Raw genomic sequence first — 22,395 nt, 5'->3', positions numbered from 1 at the left:
AGAATAAACAATATAGGGTTGTATACTTCTTTATATTTGAATTGACTGGAACGTTGTTTATCTATAGACATGAGGCATAGTGAGTAACAAAGCTGGCGGAGTTTAAAGTGTCCTACTCTAATATAGGTTATGTAAATTGGAAAAGACTGGGGGATTTTAGACGCAAGACTACAACAAAATAAGAACAGCTAAGGCAGACGGACTGATATATTTGTGGACTGATCTATTATTTGCTTGTGCATTTTGCTGCTGACACCCTAATATAAGGAAGAAAATAGCACACACTGACAGTAAACCATGCCCCAAGTCTCGAGAAAAGTATTACAGTAAATACAACCAATTGTTCAACATTTATAATCATTTATCACTATTGGAGTATGAGAGATATTTAGCCAATATCACAAAGTCAGCTTATTTTCTCACGAGACAGGAAATGACTTTCTACCGTAGCAAATAAGATGGTGGTGAAGAGGAGGTGAAACACCTGCATCAGTTTCAATTTCTTGTTCAAAAGAATAAGATCTTTCTATGTCACATTGAGTTAGGACAATTTGAAACTGTCCTGATATTTTTTTCTTACCAAAGTGAGAATCGATTTAATTCAAGACCAGACTGTAAAGTGCAAGTTTATCCTTGTTTGTAAACCTAATAACAGATTGATCATGATTTTACATCAATTCAAAGAAAAATAATTTATTCACACAGAATCCTAGTGATGATGTAGTTTTGAAAACAAGTTTTGGCCAATTGTCAACATCTACACTCAAGCTTGAAATGCCCATATGTACTTTGGCTGACCTTCCTCTGATACGTCAGACCACTCAGGGTTTGGAAACTCATACTGGCCCATCCTGATCCTCTTCTTCATCCCAGGAGAGATGGCAAGACCATGGTTAGAATAAAAAGGAGGGTACCCACACAACCTGTTGAAGATTTTAAAAAGCAGTTTTAGTCAGAGGACCCAATGTATTGTTTGAGATATGGAAATAAAAATACTTACAGTATATACATGATGACACCTAATGACCACATGTCACACGACTTGTCATATTTCTCTGGGCCCAGAACCTCTGGAGCTGCTCACAGACAGGAGGGAAGAAAGGACAAGATACGAGTAAAGGTTATAGAGATATGACTGAATTTCAACTGTTAAAGAGTAAATAAACAAACAGCTTCTTACCAACATAGTACGGTGTGTAGCAGGGGGTAGCTAAAGAGTTGTGTGAAGTTGTCTCCTTAGCAAAGCCAAAGTCTGTGAGTTTGAGCAGTGCACTGGGTCTTTTTGAAGAATACAGTAAATTCTCTGGCTGCAGAATAAACCCAGAAAGACATTAGAAAAAGAGTGTAATGTCTGTAAAATCAACTAGTGGATGTTGATAAAGAACGTTTGAAAGAGAGACATTATTTTTCTTATAATCCAGCATTATAACACAAACCTTAACGTCTCTGTGTGCAATGTTGACAGCATGCAGGAACTGAATTGCTTCTCCTATGCTCTTCATGATGTCAGAGGCCTCTAAAGTAAGGAGGAAAAAATACTTTTTAGCAAAGACATGGATATCCCAGCATCACATCTCATGAACCAGTGCTTTGCAATTATAAGCTGGAGAAAAAGTTTGTTTTAGGTCCCATTACCTCTCTCTGTGAAGGCCTGGTCTCCCCTGTCCTGGATTCGACTAAAGAGTTCACCACCATCCATGCTGCAACAACAAACAAAAAGGCAGAGTCTGTCTTAACGAAGTGGTCACTTGCAGGGTTGTACTTTAATTTTAATATTTAAAATACATAATCGTGAAATATCTACAATAAGCCAGTTGTAGCTCTAACCCTAAACCTTGCACTGCCACACCACCAAGTAATATCTGAACTAAAAGAGATGCCATAACTGAGGATTCTCAATGGGGACTTGTGTCAGTCTTGGCAGGATGCTGCATTGGCAGGAGAGGAGGAATAGACTGGAAGTTGACCTCATCAGCTATATTTTTGTTTTAAGGAATAAGATGAGCAGATATTTATTTATTCAGAGAGATTACCAAATGGTCACATCATTGCTGAACTAAAGATAGAAAAAGATCAATTTTTAATAGTCAGCCAAGCTGCTGTAGAAATCACACTTATTTTTATAGTTCTTACTGTTAATTTATGCATTAATTTATAACAAAAAAGTACACTGGTACAGTTCTGTATACATCTTAGTATGACAAGAAGTAATGTTATAATCAGCCATATGTACAATGTGTTTGTAAAACATGCTCCGCAAAAATCACAAAGGGAGGGAAAAAGTCCTAGAGTGTTAACACAACAGATCTCATAAGTCACATAAGAGTTGTGATTCAAACAACAGACTATCAGTGGACTACAAGGCAACAGTAGCTGCCAGCATTAGCACTGCAAGCATTAGCACCAAGCCGAAGGCTGATGTCATCAGAGCACAGATTCAGTAGGCATTTGAAAACTGCCCAGTATTTGCTTGACATAGCCAAAAGTCAGAGCTATTAATGACAAAATCAGGCTCAAAGCATGTGATTCGTGCAACTGGCGTATCCCTGCCTGCTCTGTTTGATATGGTTTGCACACATCCACAGTCTGATCGACAACATCACTGACACAAGTAAAACCACGGACAACACCTTTGTTCTGGGTTAAGGGTGCACTTAATAATACCTTAGATATGACATGTCAATGCATAGTCAAAATTCTTTTGAAAAACATAAGCTCTCTTTCAGTTTTCACTTGTGCAGTAAAAAAAAACACAGCTGTATCATTCAGATCTGGGATTACAGAGACAGCGTTTGTGAAAGGCAGTAAAGGAGAAGCCAGATCAATCAGTTCAAACTAGTCAATGGATTTTGATAAGGAGATATAATGACAACTGGGGCCAAAAATAAAGGTAGGAAAAAGCCACTCAACTTCTCTGATCTCCTCTTTTCACTCCTCTCTTTCCTCATTTTCATGAGGGAGTAGGGGGAGGTTGAACAACAGCCCAGTCAGGCAGGGGTGAGTGCTAGCCCCAGCCTGAGCACCCTACCAAGTGTCTGCTTCCCTGGTCCTTCTTCAGACTGTTCTCTTTGCAGTCCTTAGTCATACGTAATGCCTGCACCAGGACTAGTTCTCTTGTTTGCACTGGGTCTTGGACTAGGCTAGGTAGGATCAGCACTGTCGCTGCCTGGAGCTTGCCTATTCTTTGCCAGGGTCTGTTGAAGGTGATGCTGTTCTGGCTCTGGTGGCCATGTGATAGGGCAGGTAAGATCAATAACATCTGTGTCTTGGGATGGTAGGTGATGAGAGCTATCATGGAAGAGGGTAGCTCTGGGATGATGGAGCTGACCATTCAGTCCTCCTGTGGTATCATGGGACTAACTGAACGAAACACAGGTGAAGATAGGTTTCTACTTGAAAATCTTGGTGGTGTGCTGGCTTTTTGCTGCCCATTGCTGTACTAGTTGACCTTTGAGGGCATAATGGGCTTTAAGGGCTTTGTCAAACTATCGCTTCATCTCAACAATTTCAATCCTTGGATAACTATTCACAAATCCTCATTCAACAATAAATCTTGTAATTTTCAAAAAGTTATATAAGATAACACAGAAACAATTAACCATAGTAAGCAATACTAAAGTACAAAATATGAACCAGTTGGGCTGGTCTGATTCAAGTTTAGTTTAAGAAAATCCTCCTCAGCACACTTAATGGTCGGTTCCATTTAATCTTTATGCTCAGTATGAATGTGCTAGTTTCAAATTCAGTCATATTTTGTATGTGTGAGACTAAATGTGCATGACAGCACAAACTGATTCCTCAGATATGCACGAGTTAACGACTGCGCCAAACCCTGTACACTTCAGCTCCTATCTAAATGAATCAAATTTTTGCATAAAGAGAAACAGAGAGTGGCTTGATTTTTTTTTCTTAAAAGTTTAGCCTTGTAAGAATCTCCACAAGTGAGCCAATCCCTCAATTCTGCTAACATTGATCACACTCATATCTCTCGTCTCCTGTGGTCGGGTGGAGACGAACTTGAGGTCTCAGTGCACCGCTCCATCTGAGTTTTCTGAAAAGGTGAAGTGTGAATTCTCAGCAGAATAGTAACTGAATATTTCTGATAAGAATAGCGGTGCCAAGAGTATCTATTCACAGCTGAAACGCCCTTTCATATTTTCTACCTGCATTATCATCTTATGTACAATGAAGAAAACACCTCACAAGTAGATGGGACGTGAATGACTTGCTAGAGAAAACAGAACCAATGGAAACCCCCACTACACATCTCATGCTGGTTTGCTATGAAATTAGTAATTGAAAAATGATGACAGTGTTGATGGATTAAAGCTGTATGTCTTACCTCCTCACTCCTGTATTATTTTAGTACTCTCTAAAGAAGTTCTTCTGTTTCTTCTGAAATGATTAGCTAGAACTTATTGTGAAACTTCACATGAAACAAAGGCTTTCTACATGCTCTAAATAGCTTCATCAGTCTGATCCTATGGCAGCTGTTACATGCACAAAAATTGTGGCTGTACCTGACTCAGAATTAACACAGTCAAACAGATTTGGCTCTTACATGGGTTGCAGCTTCAACTTCTTAGACTTTTATTTATAATGCCACTGCATAAACTATCACATCACATTAGTTACATTGACCTGTACCAGGCTGACAGTTACTTGAGCACATCCAACCAGCTACTTTCTGTGTGTGTTATGGCTGAACAATTTGGAAAAATAATCTAATTGCGATTTTTTTAACCCATTTGAAATATGATTATTGCTTAAGTTCCCTGTGTATTTTCCAACAAACACAAGCTATAAAACATTCTATACTACAACTAACACAATATTAGACTAAACAAGGGCTGAACAATTTTGAAAAATACCTAATTGTGATGACTTTGACTCGCATTGCAAACTGGATATGAACTGTTATATTGTCATTCTCATATTTAATATGAAAAAAGTAGAAGAACGAAGAAAAGTAGGATTTTTCATAGACCATTCTAAAATGTAATGCATAACATCTCGGCTGCAAAAAAAACAGTTTTAAACTCGTATTTTGACTTAAATTTCAGGTTATATTGTGATTTAATCTAATTTATGATTAATTGCCCAGCCTTAGTGTGCATCAGATCATGTTTACACCATTCTTACACCCTCCTCTCTACTGATTTGAATTGAAATGTAAGATAAAGTTTGCAATATCTGGACACACCAAAAGCTTACTAAGGAGTGTCAGAGGAACTCTTTTTGTTTTTTTTAAAGATTTATTTTGGGCCTTTTTATGCCTTTATTTGATAGAGGAAGGACAGTGGATAGACTCAGAAACAGGGAAGAGAGTGGGGAGAGACATGCGGTAAAGGGCCACAGGCCAGAATTGAACCCGGTCCGCCGCGTACGTGGGTAGCACCTTAAACCACTCGACCATCTGCACTCCCAATTTTAGAGGAATTCTAACTGGTTTTTGGCTGACCGCTGAGGTCAGCCCTACACATGGCAATGGCTGTGTCTGAGTGAGTAAGTAAGTAAGTAAGTAAGTAAGTAAGTAAGTAACTGACTGAGTGAGTGATGCTAATTTATAAGCCTTACAATACAGAGTTGCATATGCTTGTACTGAACACTGGCAGTGATGGCTGCCTCAATTGTGTAAACTAGAAAATACAGGGATCTGCGCAATATAAATCATTGCAGTACAGGGTTATGTGCAATATGGATCAGTGCAATATAGGGATAGGTGCAATATTAATCAGTGCAATACAGGAATCTGTGCAATATGAATTGGTGCAATATAGAGGTAGGGCCAATTGGTCTCAGCGCAATACAAGGGTATGTGCAATACAGATAGTGTCTGGCTCATCTAATGTGTTATTGTTGTTTGTTTGTACTAACGATCCTGTAGTCACAGTTTTTGTCCTTATTCACGGTTGTGTCCTGTGTGTAAATAGTATGTTTATATGTTTTATTTCTTACATCAACCTGCCAGGGGTCTGCAGATGGAAATTAGCCTTGGGCTACAATCTGGCATATTTACATTTTTTAAAATGTTCATTAATATGTATTGTTCCCCCCTTTAATAAATTAATTAATTAATTAAAAAAAAGCACTCAGAGAGCACAGACCTCCACCATTAGCCCTATCTCCCAATAGTAAAGAATCCTTTAAAAAATTCCTTGATCCAGATGGTGAACTGGATCACTCCCAAAATCTAATCAGTTCTTCCTTATGCCATTTCTGACATTTCCTGAAAATGTCATCAAAATCTGTCTATAACTTTTTGAGTTATGTTGCAAACAAACAAACTAACAAGCTAACTAACAAACTAACAAACCCTGCTGATCACATGACCTCCTCAGCAGAGGTAACTAGAGCCATACAAACAGAGGTGCGCTATGGGCAGGGTTTACTTGTGCTAAAAGCCCTCTACTGGCTGCCTCCACTGCTCCAAATACCTCAGATAGACTTTTAGCCTCTGTTTCACCAGAACTGGGCCACATTTCTGTATGACAAAGAATACAAACAACCATATATAAATATAAAACAACCATATAAGCTTTTCATGTTGGGAAAGATGTTCTCACTCCTCTTCTGACCTGCTTTGACATGATTATGTGATAGTTGAGGGGGAAAAGGTAACTTCTTGTGTGGATGCTTGTGGACAATGGCTGCTCGTGTAGCGATCAACTCTGACTAAGTCACAGCAGCACTTTGTCTAAACTGGGCATTTCTTTATTAAAATCAGCAAAGACTGCAACACTAAAAGTTTTCTGTAACAGAAAGGGTGTTTTTGCTCTTCTGCCAACCCGCTTCAGCGTTGAGTGTGTGATAGTTAAGAGGGAAAGGGTTGCTTGTTGTGCTTGTATGGCTGCTAACCGAACGTGAGCTCGGCCTTAGCCAGACGAGAGCAACACAGAAAGCTTTCTGCAACAGAAAACGATGCTGTCGCTCTTCTGCTGACCTGCTTTGGCATGATTATGTGATAGTCAAGGATAAGGGTTAGTTGATGTATACAGCTAATAAGTTTTTGTGTCTCAGCTAATGACATTAGCTAGAGTCATTAGCTGGGACTGAGCAGCAGCGGTGCTTTTGTCTGAACATGACAACATGTCTCACCCAAACAAGCGCAGACAGCAACACTGAAAACTTTTTGTGACGAAAAAAAAATGTTCTCACTAACTCCCGCTCTGTTACGGCATGGCTTTCCGATCATGGCAGTGGGCTTGTCCATATTGTCCGGTGTTTGCTATGTAGTCGCTGTAAGACCGCTGCTGTTTACTCCGAACTGTTCTTGTACTTGATTCGGACTCATGGTTTGAGACTCGTGCACAATATTCGGTTTTGAATTTTTCCATCATGATCTCCTGTCCCCCTATCACTCTTTCTCCTATCGTCCCTTTCTCTTTGACCGTTCATGCGTCTTTCATGCAGCAGCGTCGGCTGCTCTCCTCTCCTCATCTGCTTTCATGTGCATAAGAGTGGCACACACACAAACGCGTGCCAAGCACACACCTACACTGAAACACAAGCTAACATGGCGGTAGTGTAGACGCAAGGCTTCTATCTGTTGAGGGATAAAGTTTCAGAATACTGGAGGACAAACACCTGAACTTTCTCCTCTTACAGCTCCTCTCTGACCATGGAGGACCAGTGCTCCAGCTGTGTGTGTCTGTGTCACCCGTGTGAGCCAGGGGTGTGCGCTATGTTAAAAAAATAAAGACCCTTGCACACCTGTCTGAGGAGAATTAAAAATGTTAATGAAACCTGCTGCAGTTTTTATTTTATTTTAGAATAAACCGTTCTTTAACAGTTAGTGTGTTACTGTTAGTATAAACTTACTACCATGAAAGAATGATATCTGCCAAAAAATAACAATTAATCTCCAGTGACACTGTCTGTCTCTATCAGTGAAATCTGACACATGTTTCTGTAGAGTTTCATATGCACGCAGAGAACAGCTTTATGAAGAGGAGAGACAGAGAGACAGAGAGAGGACAGCATGTAGCTATGTAAATTTAAGTTGCCACAATAATTTGGCTCACAAAATAACAAAAATGACAAAATCACTCTGCCAGTCAGGCATTTCAACAGGCATCCCAGATAGTTGCGGTCAGCCATATACTAGGTTTTTACCTAGTCTTATCATCTGGCTGGCCCACCAAACCAACAAAGGCAGCTGTCTTCAGTTGCAAACTCCTGGTTATAGGCCTCATTGTTAAAACTCATCTGTTTATTCAACTGATCTGAAAATATTTAATTTAAACTATCAACATAAAACATGCATCCTTCACATTGCTTATTCAATTTGCTCAAGGCATTGCTTTTTTCTGTTTAATATATAATTAAGACTGTAGTCTGATACATGAAAATATCCAGAAAGTCACTTTGTTGTTTGGAACAGCTGCAAAGGATGTTCCACACATCAGCTCCTTCATCAGACATATTTGGAATCCTGGAAAATTACAAGCTATATCAGCTAAGGTTTCTAGACGATCCCTTTATTATAACTACAAACAATGCATTATTTAGTATTTTAAATCTCTTAAGATTCAGCCATCGTTTGAGCTACAGGGCTCAAGCCAGAGAAAATGCAGCAGGGAAGGGCCAACCTAAATCTGGTCACATGCAATGTATCTTTGGTGCATGTAGGCACTGACAGCACAGCCCAGTGAGCTGTGCACCTCTACACATGACTAGAATTTTTATTAGGCAAATTCAACTTAGTACCCAAACACAGTCAATGTGTGCACTGTTGCAGGACGCATCCAAATTTTAAGGCATTTCACTGCAGTGAGACAAAGATATATTTTTTCCTTTTGCATTAAAGATATACAGATAAGTGTGCAATGTTATTCTTGCGAGTAACGTTGCACACCCATAGTTAAAAGCATGTCATGCTGCCACTTTTATGTTTTTTGATGCAAACCAAAACCACAAGTTACCTTGTTCCTAATCTAGAAGTCAGTCTGACATCAGAGAACTGATCACCATCCATGCAGTCTAGACCTGTGCTCAAAAAATCAATATAGTATTACATCTCCATGGGTTCCTTGCTGATATGTTTATAGATACAGATGTGACAGAATCAACACAGCCATTAAGTGCTGTAACGGCAGTTTTAGAATACACAACCTCATGGTACGGTTAACAAAAAAGCAAACAGATTGCGGCACACTCCTCACACCAAAACAAGTTACAGATGGTTGGTCAAACCATGGTGCACCAGTGTGTAAAAATCAGCTTGACAACCCAGTGAGCTAGAAGTCAGTCAGTTAGAAGTTAGACTCACTAAACAAACTTTAAACATCAATGTATTCTTCTTAGCACTGAATTTCCCCAGATTACAAGGTGACTTGACATAATGACCCATTACACAACATGAGAGAATACTTTAACAGCAGAATATAGGTCATCAGGCAGACTGTTTTTCTGCGGTGTCAGAGGGAATCAGAATGAAAAGCTTCTTCTGCAAGATGATATGTGTCCAAGTGTGATATTCAAGGAAACGTTCAAGTTTCATGAGAAATACTTTTCTTTATTGGCATTTCATGCTGAGTTAATTTATCTTAAGGAAATTACTCATCAGAAGTCGCTATCGTTTTTTATGTGAGTGTGTGGGAAGACAGGTCCACCAACTCTGCACAAAGTTAACCACAGATTTGAATGCATACGACTGCACGTGTTACAAGTTGATGGCTCAGTGGTTTAATGTTGCAAGGTGGAAATACAATTAGTGAGAAAGTTGTGCTAAGACCATTTAGAAGAAATGGGGTCATTTTCTTCTAAGGTCATACAGACTTTATTTACAATAATTAAGCTGTCCTAAATTTCCCTGGAGCAATCTGTCTGAGAAAAATGCTTAACAATTCCCCTTACAGTTGTTAAGACATAAAAACTTAGAATTTAGACACAACACTAGTAAAAGTCAAACAATACTAATGTCTGTTGCCACACCACCACAACAAAAATGATCTCCTGGACACCCAAAACAGGTGAATTTAGTTGTATTTTAAACTGTGAAGCTGCACAAACAAAAGTCACTGAACACATACCAAAATATGGCACTCTTTATAGGAATGAAAGGCACAATAAATAAGGTTTTCCTTAAAAAAAATCATTTCTACCCCAAAAATATTTCCTCTATGTAATCATGAATGAGTCACAAGAAGTGTATGCAGTGACTGAGTTCTTTAATTTCTTATTTAGGACATTTTATGGGTGTCAGTGTTCCTGCAGAGTTGTAAAGCGGCCAAATGTTCACAGGTCAGTGCTGAAAAAAAATCTAAGGGCCAAGTTGACATTGTGGTCTCTTCTTATCCAACACTAATATCAATGTGTGCATCTTTATTATACATCATAGAGGCCTTGTGAAATGTATTCTGCTGACATCTAACTGTCATTGAGGTTGGAGTAGAGATGCATGCCTGGAGAGAGAAGCATGTCTTCAGCATCAATCAAACAAAATCCTGAAGTTGTTCTGGGCTCTTTGGTTACCATCTGTATTATTCATCTCTTGAATGTGTTATCAAGTTTCCTCTAGTGGCCACATCAAGGGAGGTTGGCTACAGTCCCGTGGACCTTAAACTTCTAAATAAAAAGTGCAACTGTAGTCACAGAAACATCAAGCTGCTTGGAGATGGTCTTATAGCCTTTCCCTGTACTTGTCAATAATTTTCTTTCAACTCTTCTGTGCTCAAACAGCACAGTGACTACTTTTCACCCTTTAAATAGACAGACTGACTGATTACAAGTTTGAAGGCACTTGTGATGCCAACTACAAGAAACACCTCAGTTTAAAATATTACTATGGTCAAATATGGTCCAAACTTTCAATCTTCTTTAAGTGGGATAATTAATTTTGTCATGGTCAGTTTCATTAGTTTGTTTTTTAAAATGATCCTGATGAACCACAATTCAAAAGTGATGTCTGATTTTCATTAGTTAATTGTCAGTATTCTTTTTATTTATTATTATTACTTTTGTCAGTTTCAAGTTATTTCAGTGGCCATTGTGGGTTTTTCTTCCTTTGACAGAAGGGCACCAACAATTTTGTCCATGTGTGTATGTTTAGGATATGACCCAGCACTGACAGACAATCCTGTATTACATTTTAGTCCTTGAGAATGTGAATTTAGGATTTCCACTTGTATCAAAAAAAGAAGGACACTGAGTGGCATGGCATATCTAGATTAACATACCTGAATTAACATCATCACCATATTGTGTAATAACTCTATATGAGCACATTTCCGTATGAATGCTGAAACAATGTATTATGCAGTGTCAATGTAAAACAAAGAATATCTGGGTTAAAGGGGAAAAGAATAATATGCCAATTCAGGTCAACCGTTAGTGAAAAGGTACAAGAAAATGAGCAATATGTTTCTGATAGGGATGCACGATAATCATAGGTACCGATAAACTATCGGTACTTATTAATATTGCATATTCATCCAGCCTTTATTTAATCTCGAGATGCCATTGAGAGCGTGCTCTCATTTACAATGATGTCAAAAGTTACATTTTACATATTTTTATTATCCTGATAATAAAATATCATCAAATTAAATTCACTGATAATAAATTCATTTGTTTCCTTGCTAAAGAGACTACACCTTCAGAAACAGTAGGTGGCGCCGGGGTATGTGATCAATCATTAAGCCCAGAGAAGAAGAGGCCTCAGTGCTGAGAAGCTACAGACTGACTAATAATACAATCTCACCGGTGGAGTTGAAAGGAAATTTTCAGGAAATGTCAGAAATGGCATAATGAAGAACGGATTAGATTTTGGGACTGATCCGGATCACCGTCTGGATCCAGGAATTTTTTAAAGGATTCTGTACTATTGGGAGATAGGGCTAATGGTGGAGGTCTGCGCTGTTACTACTTTACACCAGGAGATGGCGGACATGAGTAACTTCAATCCCAGCAGCATTTTTTGGGTGTGTTTCTATCTCAAGTTTTGGAGTTTATAGAGTTTGAAAGACGCACGCCCAGTCGAGGAGATGAGTTGGAGCATAACAGTGAGAAAGACAGCGAATTGTAGCGAGAATACTCACAGTGCTGGTAGGAATAGAGGACTATTCCCCTTTGCCATGACTTTCAGTCGTCCGGTGAGACCATAGGTGCTTCTGCCATGACAGTCCACACAAAGCAAAGCCAGTGCTTTGCCTCACCATGTCTCCACCCCACCAGGGAGGGAGTAATAGGCGAATTAGATTTTTGGAGTGATCCAGATCACTGTCTGGATCCAGGAATGTTTTTAAAGGATTCTTCACTATTGGGAGATAGGGGCTAATGGCGGAGGTCTGTGCTCTCTGAGTGCTTTTCTAGTTTGAAGGTGTACTTCACATTTATTTTGACCATTTCTAATGTGACCTATGTCAGCACATATTTTGAATCATTATGTACAACATCAGCTCTATTTCAGTTCTGGCGTGCAGTAAAAATAACCCAGCTGTACACCAGACCTCTCAATTTACTGAGAATAACACCCTGTTATCATTTATGTGTTTTCTCTGTAGAGTAATGTGCAGCAGGCTTTTAGGTTATTCATTTTTAATTGAGGAATATGTTCTTATATCTATTTAAAAACTACCTGTTTTTAATAGGGAAACATAGCTGATTTGACATATGTCAGTTGAATTCTTGTTTAGTTGACTGAAATAACAGATTTGACAGGTTGTCAACATGTTTCAATTATTTTCATGGGAAAAGAGAAAAAACTCTTTAAAACCAAAAATGTCAGTTGTTTGTGTTGTGCTTTTTTTGGTACACAAATGTACTAGTTAAAGCAAAAAAAGAATACATAACATTTGTAAAGTCAGAATTGTTTTTTGTTTTTTGATGTAAATATGAGTTGGGTTAGTTAAAATAAGTTCTAAATACCTTTGTTCACTACATACTAACCTCTCTTACCCCTAGATGTATGTAATACATAAAACAAACTTATTTTTAAACAATCAACAATTTAAATTCTCTGTTATCGTATCAGTTCAAAAAACATACTTAAAGTGCATCACTAGTTTCTGCCTGGATAGGATTTATTTAATCGTCACTGCACAAGAGGAGGGGAGATATCTTAATGCATGTGTAGCTGAGATCCTGCACTTACCACTCCATGACTATAAGCAAACACTTCCTGTTCTGATAGAGGTTCTCATAGACATCAATGATGCGTACAATGTTGGCACAAGGTGAAGCCCTCCAGTGGAGCTCCACTTCCCTCCGTGCCTTTGCACAATCCTGGAGCATCTAGACACAGGGACAGAGAAAGGACAGAAGGCTGATAAGTTAACAATCCAAGTGAGTGTCATCCTCTTCCATGTATTTCATTTGCAGTAAGGAAAATCTGAAATCTACAATCAGCTGTCAGATCAGGTTTCACTCAAATAATTTCTGAACAAGAAGACATGAAAGGAGTAGCAAACCAACTGTATGCCACTTGTGATTCACATACAATGCTGAAGTAAAAAAAAAATACAAGTGCAGTGCTGCCACCATCTGGAGAAATTCAGAAAAGATAATGTGAATTTTTAAGTCAGGTTTGTGTACAAGCAGCACCATCATTGTGTCTCAATAGGTCAGTGTATCATTTGATAAGAGAAACTGACATTTTGTTGTTTGTTTGTTGTTTGTTTTTTCAAATCTTTACATTGCTGATTAAATCACTGACAGCAATGTGTTATCCTTTATCCCCATTCTAACCCAAATAGAAAAAAAACCACAGCAGTTACAGAGAAAGGTTTTTCAAACGCTTAAATATTCAGTGTGCTACTCCAGGACGCTAAGACAATGGTCTTCTAGTATCTAGCGTGACTCAGTTTTTACTGCCAGGTGTGATAAACTTCACTGCACTACTCACTATGCTAAAATTAATAAAGCATTTTCATGAAGAATTACACTGTCAATCATGAATGATGTTTAGGGCAAGCAACACATTTTATCAGGATCTGTTGCACTTCCCTTTGCTGAAAAATTCACCTGTAGCTCATGCAACTTTCTTTAAAGTGTACACTTAAAAATAAGGAGTTAAAGAAAATTGAATTAATATAAAAGCAGCCTGAAAAAACACCAAGTTAAAGGTGTAATAATTGGGTCACTGTTAAGGAGAACTATCTCCGTAGAGGGTCATGTATCATGAAACTCCCAGTTGAAAATATCACAGCAAATGCCACAGAGATTGTCACAGGAAACTAGCAGACTATTTTACAGTAGTAAAACTCTGCCTGGGTCAAATATAGACGTGAACTTTTAAACTTGGTGCTCTAGACAGTCACAAAGAACATTATATTCATATCATTATTCATTATATCATAAAGGAGAATTATATTTTAGTCTATCAAATACTAAAGATTGTAAAGTTGCACCATAAAAAAAAGGTTGTAATAAAGTTGCTCTTAAGTATTGGTTTTGATTTAGAAAATGTGTTTTAACATAGTTAACAATGCACTTTACAAAGCAAAAGTGAAATCCAAAAATATCCTCATCAGTAAAGGAAAGAATTCAGCCCTGTGGCGCTAACAATGAGCTATCATCTGTTCATCTGTGGAGCATTAAATTCCAACCCTGCCCACAGTCACAACACAACAGTGGGCTTCATACCAGCAGGCAATGAGAGCTAGGAGACTCCAAGTACCCACTCTACTGTCTGGTTGTGCACACAAGACTTTCAGAATAGTTACAGCCACATAAAAAACAGTCAACTCCAGACAGGTTAGAGAAAACAAGAAGGGTAATAATTAACCCGGTAACTCTCAAGCTGTAGATGAGACAACTAAAGGTTTCTGTGTTATCATTTTAAGTTGGAATTTTAAATCTTTTTTAATAAAACAGTGTTATTCCTATCCCCCTACTCTGCTGTCTTGGCAACAACATTCTTTTTCAATATTGTTCAAGGTTATCTAATCATTTGATAAGGACACAAGTTTTTAAGATTGGTGTGAGTACAGGTTATGAACCCTCATAAATGGCAGAGATTCAACACCTGTATGCACTTGGTGAAAAATAAAAAGTAGTGAGTGAAATTATGTAAATACTAGCATAACAAACAAATGTCAAATTGAACTTGTTTTACTGCCAGGCTGCATTATCCATGTCTAATGTGCCTTTGTGGTATCTTACAGCACCCTCTAGTGGTAACCATGGTGCCAGTGTCTTCTCTCTCTCTCTTTAGTATGGAGCTCTATGGCAGTCCTGACATACAAGATTATGACAACTTATCAACACCTTCACCAGTTTCTTGTAAACTACTTTTGTGAATTTGAGCTATTTTTACTTTAAAAGTTTAAAAACAGAGGGAAAACAGTCAGACTGTCAAGAATGATATTGTGTTCTTTAAAATGTTGTACAGTAATATTCTTGTTACCCCTATCCTCCATACACCACCTCCTCCTTCTACACCACCCAGTTCATCAACTTTTCAAGTGCTTCAAGCTATGCCTACCTTGGCTGAAACTTAAATGATTACATGGTATAGCCTAAAGTCCTCTATCCTCATATCTGCCATCCAATTGTTTCAATATAAGACAGAATATTTAACTGTTTCTAGAGCTAAGGAGCAATACCAGATGCTAAATGACATGGTAAAAGTGGAAGCCCTAATTTAACAATAGTCTAAACTCCATGTTTTATACTGAGAGGAGTTGTGTTGTGGGTCGAGGCTGCTGGAATACTGCAGCATTGGCCTTTGAACTTAACAGGAGGAAAAAAAAAAAAAAAAAAAGCAAAACTGAGAAATGTTTTGTGTATCATGTAAATCAATCCAGAGTACAATGAGATGAAAGTCAGTTTATTGCCAAACACTTTGTTTCTAAAGTTTTTGAAGGGCAAATAAAAGTCTAGTGCCATTGTCTCTTTGCCAGTATAGCAGGTTTCTCAGAGTTTAGTTTAGTTTTTACTTTGACATCACTGTGTTTAACTTTACTGCCTACAGCTCTGCGACTTTTTTGCCTTTCTGTAGGTATTAGGAAGTTTTATGACTGTCTCTAGTACAGCTCGGCAATATAAATTGAGTAGACCCAATGTATATCAGGAGTTGGGAAGTGTCGCGGGGAAAGGGCCGTCTGGGTGGACTTGCTTGGCTATTACCCCCACGACCCAGCCCCAGATAAGCGGATGAGATGGATGGGTGGAACATTTCATACACTGTAAGAGACCTAGTATTTCATGATTTATGTATTTTTTATTTATTTGAATTAAGTCCTTTTCAAAATGAAATAGTGGGCTAAATTTGTCTTTAAATTGATTTTTACCCTTTCTGTAAACAATTATTAAAAATCCAATAGAACAGTCTATTTTAATAACCAAACTGGTGTCATTCAAGGCTGAATTAAACATAAGCTACCGAGAGGACATTTTAAAATATTGAGAAATATATCGTGTATCTAGCCTAGCAAAGCAGATGGATGCGCCCGTTTCCTTGTTTCTCACTGGCAAATCCATCTTGCAAAGCTCCCGTCTGAACCGTTTGGGCCCGGTTAGAAAGTGACAGGACCAATCAGTGACAAGGGGCCGTACTTTCAGGCATGGTGGAGTTATAATTTAAGTGCCAGGTTTATCAGAATTTGACGAAATTTCTTCACTAAAAGAAGAACAAAGAACAGCAGTGAGTTGTTTTCTTTTCAAAAATGACAAATATTGTGCACCGACATGTCTACAGTCGCCATGGTTCACTTATTCTTCAGTAGCTGCTTAGCACACCTCAGTTGCGGCTACATTACGTATCTTGTTGCTCTGATTGGCCAGTAAAGATGTGACAGACAGAACATTCATCCCCACTAGCTATCCCTATAGCTTAGCGAAACAAACATGAAGAAGTAGCAGCTGAGTGAGGAGACTGAGTTAGACCCGGTGATAAAGCTGTACTGGACTTTGAAGAGTAGGTAAATCTACCTCTGGCCAATTCTCAAAAACATGGGTCTGTATTTAAAATGAATTCGAGTCATGCAGAAAGGAACAGATCTTTTTGGCTGTGGAGGACAGCACAGACTTGTTTACATGAAGCTGGTTAGCATGATCAGGCTAACAGCAGTGAAGATGTAACTTCAGCTGCTGAAGGGATAAACAAGAAAAGGACAATACTAAACTATCAACAGGGGATGTTTTTTCTTCAAGTATTCCAAGAACAAGGATAGCTGGATTTTAAAGTTGTGAGCTGACAGCAGTTGCAGCTGAATACATCAGCTTAAGAGGATCAAAATCATCCATTAGGTAAGCAACAAAGTTCATTTAAAATGCAGAGTTCTAGCACGCTGTCTGACGCTAACCTGATGCTGGTTAGCGGGTTGGCAAAACAGTTTGTTGGTGTTTTCTGTGGAGGATATTTGGCTTTTTTCAGCTGCTCATGGTGGGAAATGAGCTACGAGCTAACTGGTAGCTAACGTGAAGCTACGTGTTGTTTACTGTGTGAAACGCAACAAACGGCATACGTAAGGAAGAGCTGGTCACACTTTATGATCTTTTCTATTTGACTTACATGCAAATGAATGAAATGATGACTTTTACTCAGTCATTTTCAAGTTCCGGTCATGTGTAATCTGTGTTAGACAGGCTTGTAGTGACAGGATGGACAGCTCGGGTTAAGGTTCAGTTCGGTTTTTACTGTTTTGGACTCAAGTTGGGTTTTGTACAGAAAAATGTGGCTCCAGCCTTGAAATGATACTGGATCACAGTGTTTGTGGTTTTGCCTGATATTGCTTTTAAATGCTGGTTATGTCTATTAGTTGTATATAAGTGAAATTCTTCAAGTCAGTCAGATACGAGAGTCTAGCGTGAACCCTGGACCTAAATTCACCTTTTTACTGTATATCTGAGATAGTTATTGGACACAGGTCAAATGTATTTAATTCGTAAAATATAACTGAAGTCATAGCCCTCCGATTACAGCTCCCATGTGGTTCTGTAACGTTTTTATTCCTATTGTCTCATAGGTATTCATATGATCTTGCTAATGGGCGCCAAGCAAGGCAGGGAGGTCAGTGACGTCACTCTCATGCACCTTCCACTTTTCTTTTTCTTTTCAAGTTGTTCAGACCTATGAGAGTTTCAGAGCAGTGCCAGTGGGGGAAAGCAAAAGTGTCTGGACCTTTCCTTTGGAGGATGATAAGGAATGTGTGAAATGACAAGTGAAATGTAAATACAAGGGATGAGACTGCATTATCATTTTATTTATGAGTCACAAAATGCATACACATTTTGAAAATGAAAAAGCATTTCTGGTATTGCCTTTTAATTTGATAAACAGCCAATACCATTTGCATAATGAGTAAAATTAAGCAGCACATTTTCAGAAAATTGAAAAGTAAATGTCTTTTTCTTTTTCATTTGAATAATGTTGAACATTGAGCAAAGTGAAGATGAAAATAAAAGTTGAATAACTGAATATTAATTTTACTTATGAGCCAAAAAACACATATTGTGAAAATGTAAAGGCATTTCTAATAATGGATTTACTATTTGAGTTATGAGAGCTATTTAGCCGATGCTTTTCTGAAAATTAAAAAGACAATGTCCTTTTCTCTTTCAACTGAATTATGTTAGGAAAATTGCATGCTTGAAAATGAAAATTCAAATGAATTTTGGAAAACTTAAATTTAATTTTATATGAGTCAAAAAATGCACACATATTTTCAAAATAAAAAAGCATTTCTGTTGTTGCCTTTGAATTTTCAAATTAGACTTTTCATTTTAATTTTGACCACTAAGCGCTTCCATAGGTTTCTAGTATCCAGACAGTGTCTTCTTTATGTGTTATTACCCACGTTATTTTTATCTGTACAGTATGTTACAAAATAGATTGCAAGAGGCCAAAGTTCAACAGTTTGCAAGGAGAGTGGCAGATCAATAAAAAGTAACTGTCTCTGTTACCAGGGAAGTTGGTATGGTGCAGCAGTGAAATATTCACTGCTTTATCCCAACAGTGAACACGCAGCACAGTTTAAACTTCCTGTCCCTTTGGAACAGAACAAACCAGGGTGGGTCTCACATTTACACTATGGCAGGTTAAAAAAAAAAAAAAACTCCAATAGAAAACTGGATCAAAATAGATGAAAGTGAAGCATTGCTATCCACTATTACCCAACTTTAAGTTCCAAGATTTTATGTAAAAATTAAACAGTAACTTGGTATTAGTTATGCAAGTTAAGTTAATTTCAACTAATATCCAAACTCTTAAACCTTAAATAAGTAATCCTTAAGTACACAGGTAGTATCTGTAGAACAGGCATATCCAGTTCAACGGACATGAAAAAAAAGGGAAATAACAACTGTTATATTTCTTAATTTTAAATATTCCAATAGTACAAATGCCTTAATGACATCCCTTATGTAATCTAACAGAGCAAACACAACTGATCACTGTGGACTGGACACAGCATTATCTGCCAGTGAAAAAACATGAAATACTGCGACTCTGACAGAATGTGTAGCCTGGATGCTAAAGGCAGATGTTTAGTTAAGACATGTAGGTTTTAAGGAAGTCTATTTCTACTTAGTCATCAACATGGCTACATACATGGATAATATTAGATGACATGAGGCTAGATGTACTACTGCGGTGGCTAATCTTGCAGGGTATATGAGTGAGCGACAGGTGGTGCAAGCCCACAACAAAACATGATTCACAGCTGCCAAACTTCTGTTATCTAGATCGATCTGAACATCGAATAAAGATGCAGATAAATGGGATGTCGCATCAGTTTTTTAAATTAAACAAACCAAATCATGGCTGCTTTTTTATCTTCAAATGCACAGACTATTCAAACATCTAGGTATCTTTAGTTATGGTAGATTACAATTAAATAGTTCAGTTGTGATATACAAATAAAAACAAAAAAAATATCTTCATTTGTTTTTACTAGTGTCAGAGTTGCTGAGAGGGTATAACTAAGTTTTGTAAACAAAGAAGGTGTTTGCTTCTGAGAAAAAAAAAGGCAAATGCATCAGTTGTGATTGCTTATAGTATATTTGGAATTTGCAATACTATGCATTAAGGGAGTGCAATAGGAAGATCAAAGATTATGAAGAAATAGAACGAATCGATAACCTGCCAAGCACAGAAATCACCATATCGCACGCTATACCTCTGCAGCTTTACACTCCTTACTGTGATACTTCCGGATGGAGTGGTGATTTCATCGATGAAATTAAAAGTAAAACTTAACATTTACTCATTGAAGATCGCTTTGAAACAGCTTTGACTTCTGCATATGGAACTGCTATGTGGTTTTCTAAATGCTCATAGTGCCAAAAAGACATATGTGCAGAATCTGCACCAAGTTTACAAACTTTTTGATAATCAAGAGAAAGTATCCCTAAGGATCCAATGAGAGTCAAACAGGAAGAGGTTTAACACTCTACAGTCACTGTAGGCGAGTGTGGCAGATTTAATCTTGTTCTTTAGAATAATAACAGTGGACATTCTTCTACTCTCTCTCTGATTTGCATCATTATTAACAAGCCTCTTCACCTCTCCACAGGAGGATCACCTGTTGGAAAGGGGGCATGAAGAGTAAAACATTTTAATACTTGAGTCTTGATAATGAAGGGAGGTGGCGATGTCTGCAATGTTGGGACCTCAGTCGTAATTAAAAAATATTTCAGACAGTTTAATCATTGAGTTCAATGCTTTCATTTACATAAATGCTCTGTCTACCTCCTCCAGTTCTCAGTGTGGTGCAGGCAGGTCAAAACGTATCGTCACCACCTCGTGTTCTTTAAAACATTTTCCAGACCACGTTATGAATAAAATCAAGATTTTCTTAAAAATGAAATCAGGTAACTTATTTATTACAGACCTGTGTGTCACAGAAATTAATCCCATTCTAGGCTGTGCTTTAATTTGCTCATTTTTTCATTTTACTTGTCTATAAACAAAGTTGTTGTAAATTTGTGAAGTGAGGGTTACCCATCTGTATAAAGCTGCTGCTTTAGCGATTCTCCTTATAGACAGCACGCTTTAAAATATATGTGTGACAATATGCCTGATGAACACAGACATGGATATTTTTTTTTAAACACAAATGATGACACAAAATTCTAAAGTGGTGGAAGTAGCACACATTGGCTCCATAAAATAGATCAGAATTTGGAAGAAAATTGTTTATTGTTTAAAATATTCAGAAGCAAACATCCAGACTCCCCTAAATTGATGGTGAAAACACATGTAAATATATTTCATGCACAAACCATCATGTTATTATTAGGGCTGTCAAAGTTAACGAGTTAATATCGCGTTAACTCAAATTACTTTTAATGCCACTCATTTTTTTGTCGGACGATTAACGCATGCGCGTTCTGTGTGACCCTCGACCCATCCCATAGTTTGCCAGACCAGGAAGCGGCGCCGTCGTGATGCGGTACAAGTGAGCAGAAATGGATAAAGGACAGAGACTTTTGAATGACAGGTTCAGCTTTCAGATCATGTTAGATAAGACTTAAGTTATTTTCTCCTACTGTCGACATGAACGGAGTTCCAGAAAGTTCGTAGAGTCTTATATAGCCCGCACCACTCACTGGTCATGCACACCACTAATGCGGAGAGCCACCCCCTCTCGCCATGCTGGATTTGTTTACAATGGAGACACTCAGACAGCTCTGCAGGGATGGACTCGCTATCTGGCATATCGGGCATTTCCCAGTGTGCCGACGCACTTTTGGGCCAGTATGATTTATTCATTTATGTAGGCTATTATATCTGCCATGAACTGGCACCACAGATGCGCTATTGACTGTTGACTGGTCCAATCACATCTCCCAAAGACATAGCCATCAGTGTGTTTATCTATAAATACATTTCTCAAATTAGAGAGAGAGAGAGGTCAGTGTGACGCATAGCATAAAGTTCTTTAAGTGATCAAGAATAAGGAGGTGCCATGTTAGTCCATTTTATCATGAAAACTATTGCGGGTCAATAGTCTTGTGGTCTTGATGTACAGTGCTTAACAAATTTCTTAGAGCATCTGTCATATTTGTCTCAAAGACCATTCAGCATCATGAAGTGATTTGATGCGGACTCTCGCAGTTTCAGTAAGTTCTCCATGTTTTACCATTTTGATCAGGAATGAGGGATTTCAAACTGAATTCACCCAAATTTGAGCCGAATCACTGGGCTTCTCTGAGAAGACAGAAATAAATCAAGCATAACAACATTTTCTCAGTTTTTTTGTAAATCAGTAATTTTGAAAATTAATGGATAACAATAATAATTATATTTTAGCATTAAAAATATCATTTTGGTTAAAGAGCTTCTACATATTGGTGTATTAACCATTGCAGAAACATAAAAAATTATTTTGGAAATTACCAATGCTGTTAATTTAGAGCAGCTGTGGCATAAACCTTACTTTGGTTAGGGTGGTCTAATAAATTTGTTAAGCGCTGTACATTACTAACTTATATGGAATAGTAAGTAAA

At 37.9% G+C, this 22,395-nt stretch overlaps 1 protein-coding gene across 1 annotated transcript in view; it reads right to left on the bottom strand.

The window, feature by feature from the left end:
- mapkapk2a (MAPK activated protein kinase 2a) overlaps positions 1-22,395 on the bottom strand; it is a 46,268-nt gene that overhangs the window by 5,299 nt on the left and 18,574 nt on the right. The window contains exons 2-7 of the mRNA XM_041779342.1: positions 13,097-13,236; positions 1,636-1,700; positions 1,437-1,516; positions 1,181-1,307; positions 1,001-1,076; positions 799-923 (exon numbers count right to left, since the gene is read on the bottom strand). Coding sequence (XP_041635276.1) covers positions 799-923; positions 1,001-1,076; positions 1,181-1,307; positions 1,437-1,516; positions 1,636-1,700; positions 13,097-13,236 — 613 coding nt within the window. The remainder of the gene's footprint in view (positions 1-798; positions 924-1,000; positions 1,077-1,180; positions 1,308-1,436; positions 1,517-1,635; positions 1,701-13,096; positions 13,237-22,395) is intronic.

This window comes from Cheilinus undulatus, linkage group 3 (assembly GCF_018320785.1).
Source record: "Cheilinus undulatus linkage group 3, ASM1832078v1, whole genome shotgun sequence".
NCBI lineage: Eukaryota > Metazoa > Chordata > Actinopteri > Labriformes > Labridae > Cheilinus > Cheilinus undulatus.
Note: the sequence above shows the minus strand (reverse complement) of the source record. Positions and strands in the feature narration are given on the sequence as shown.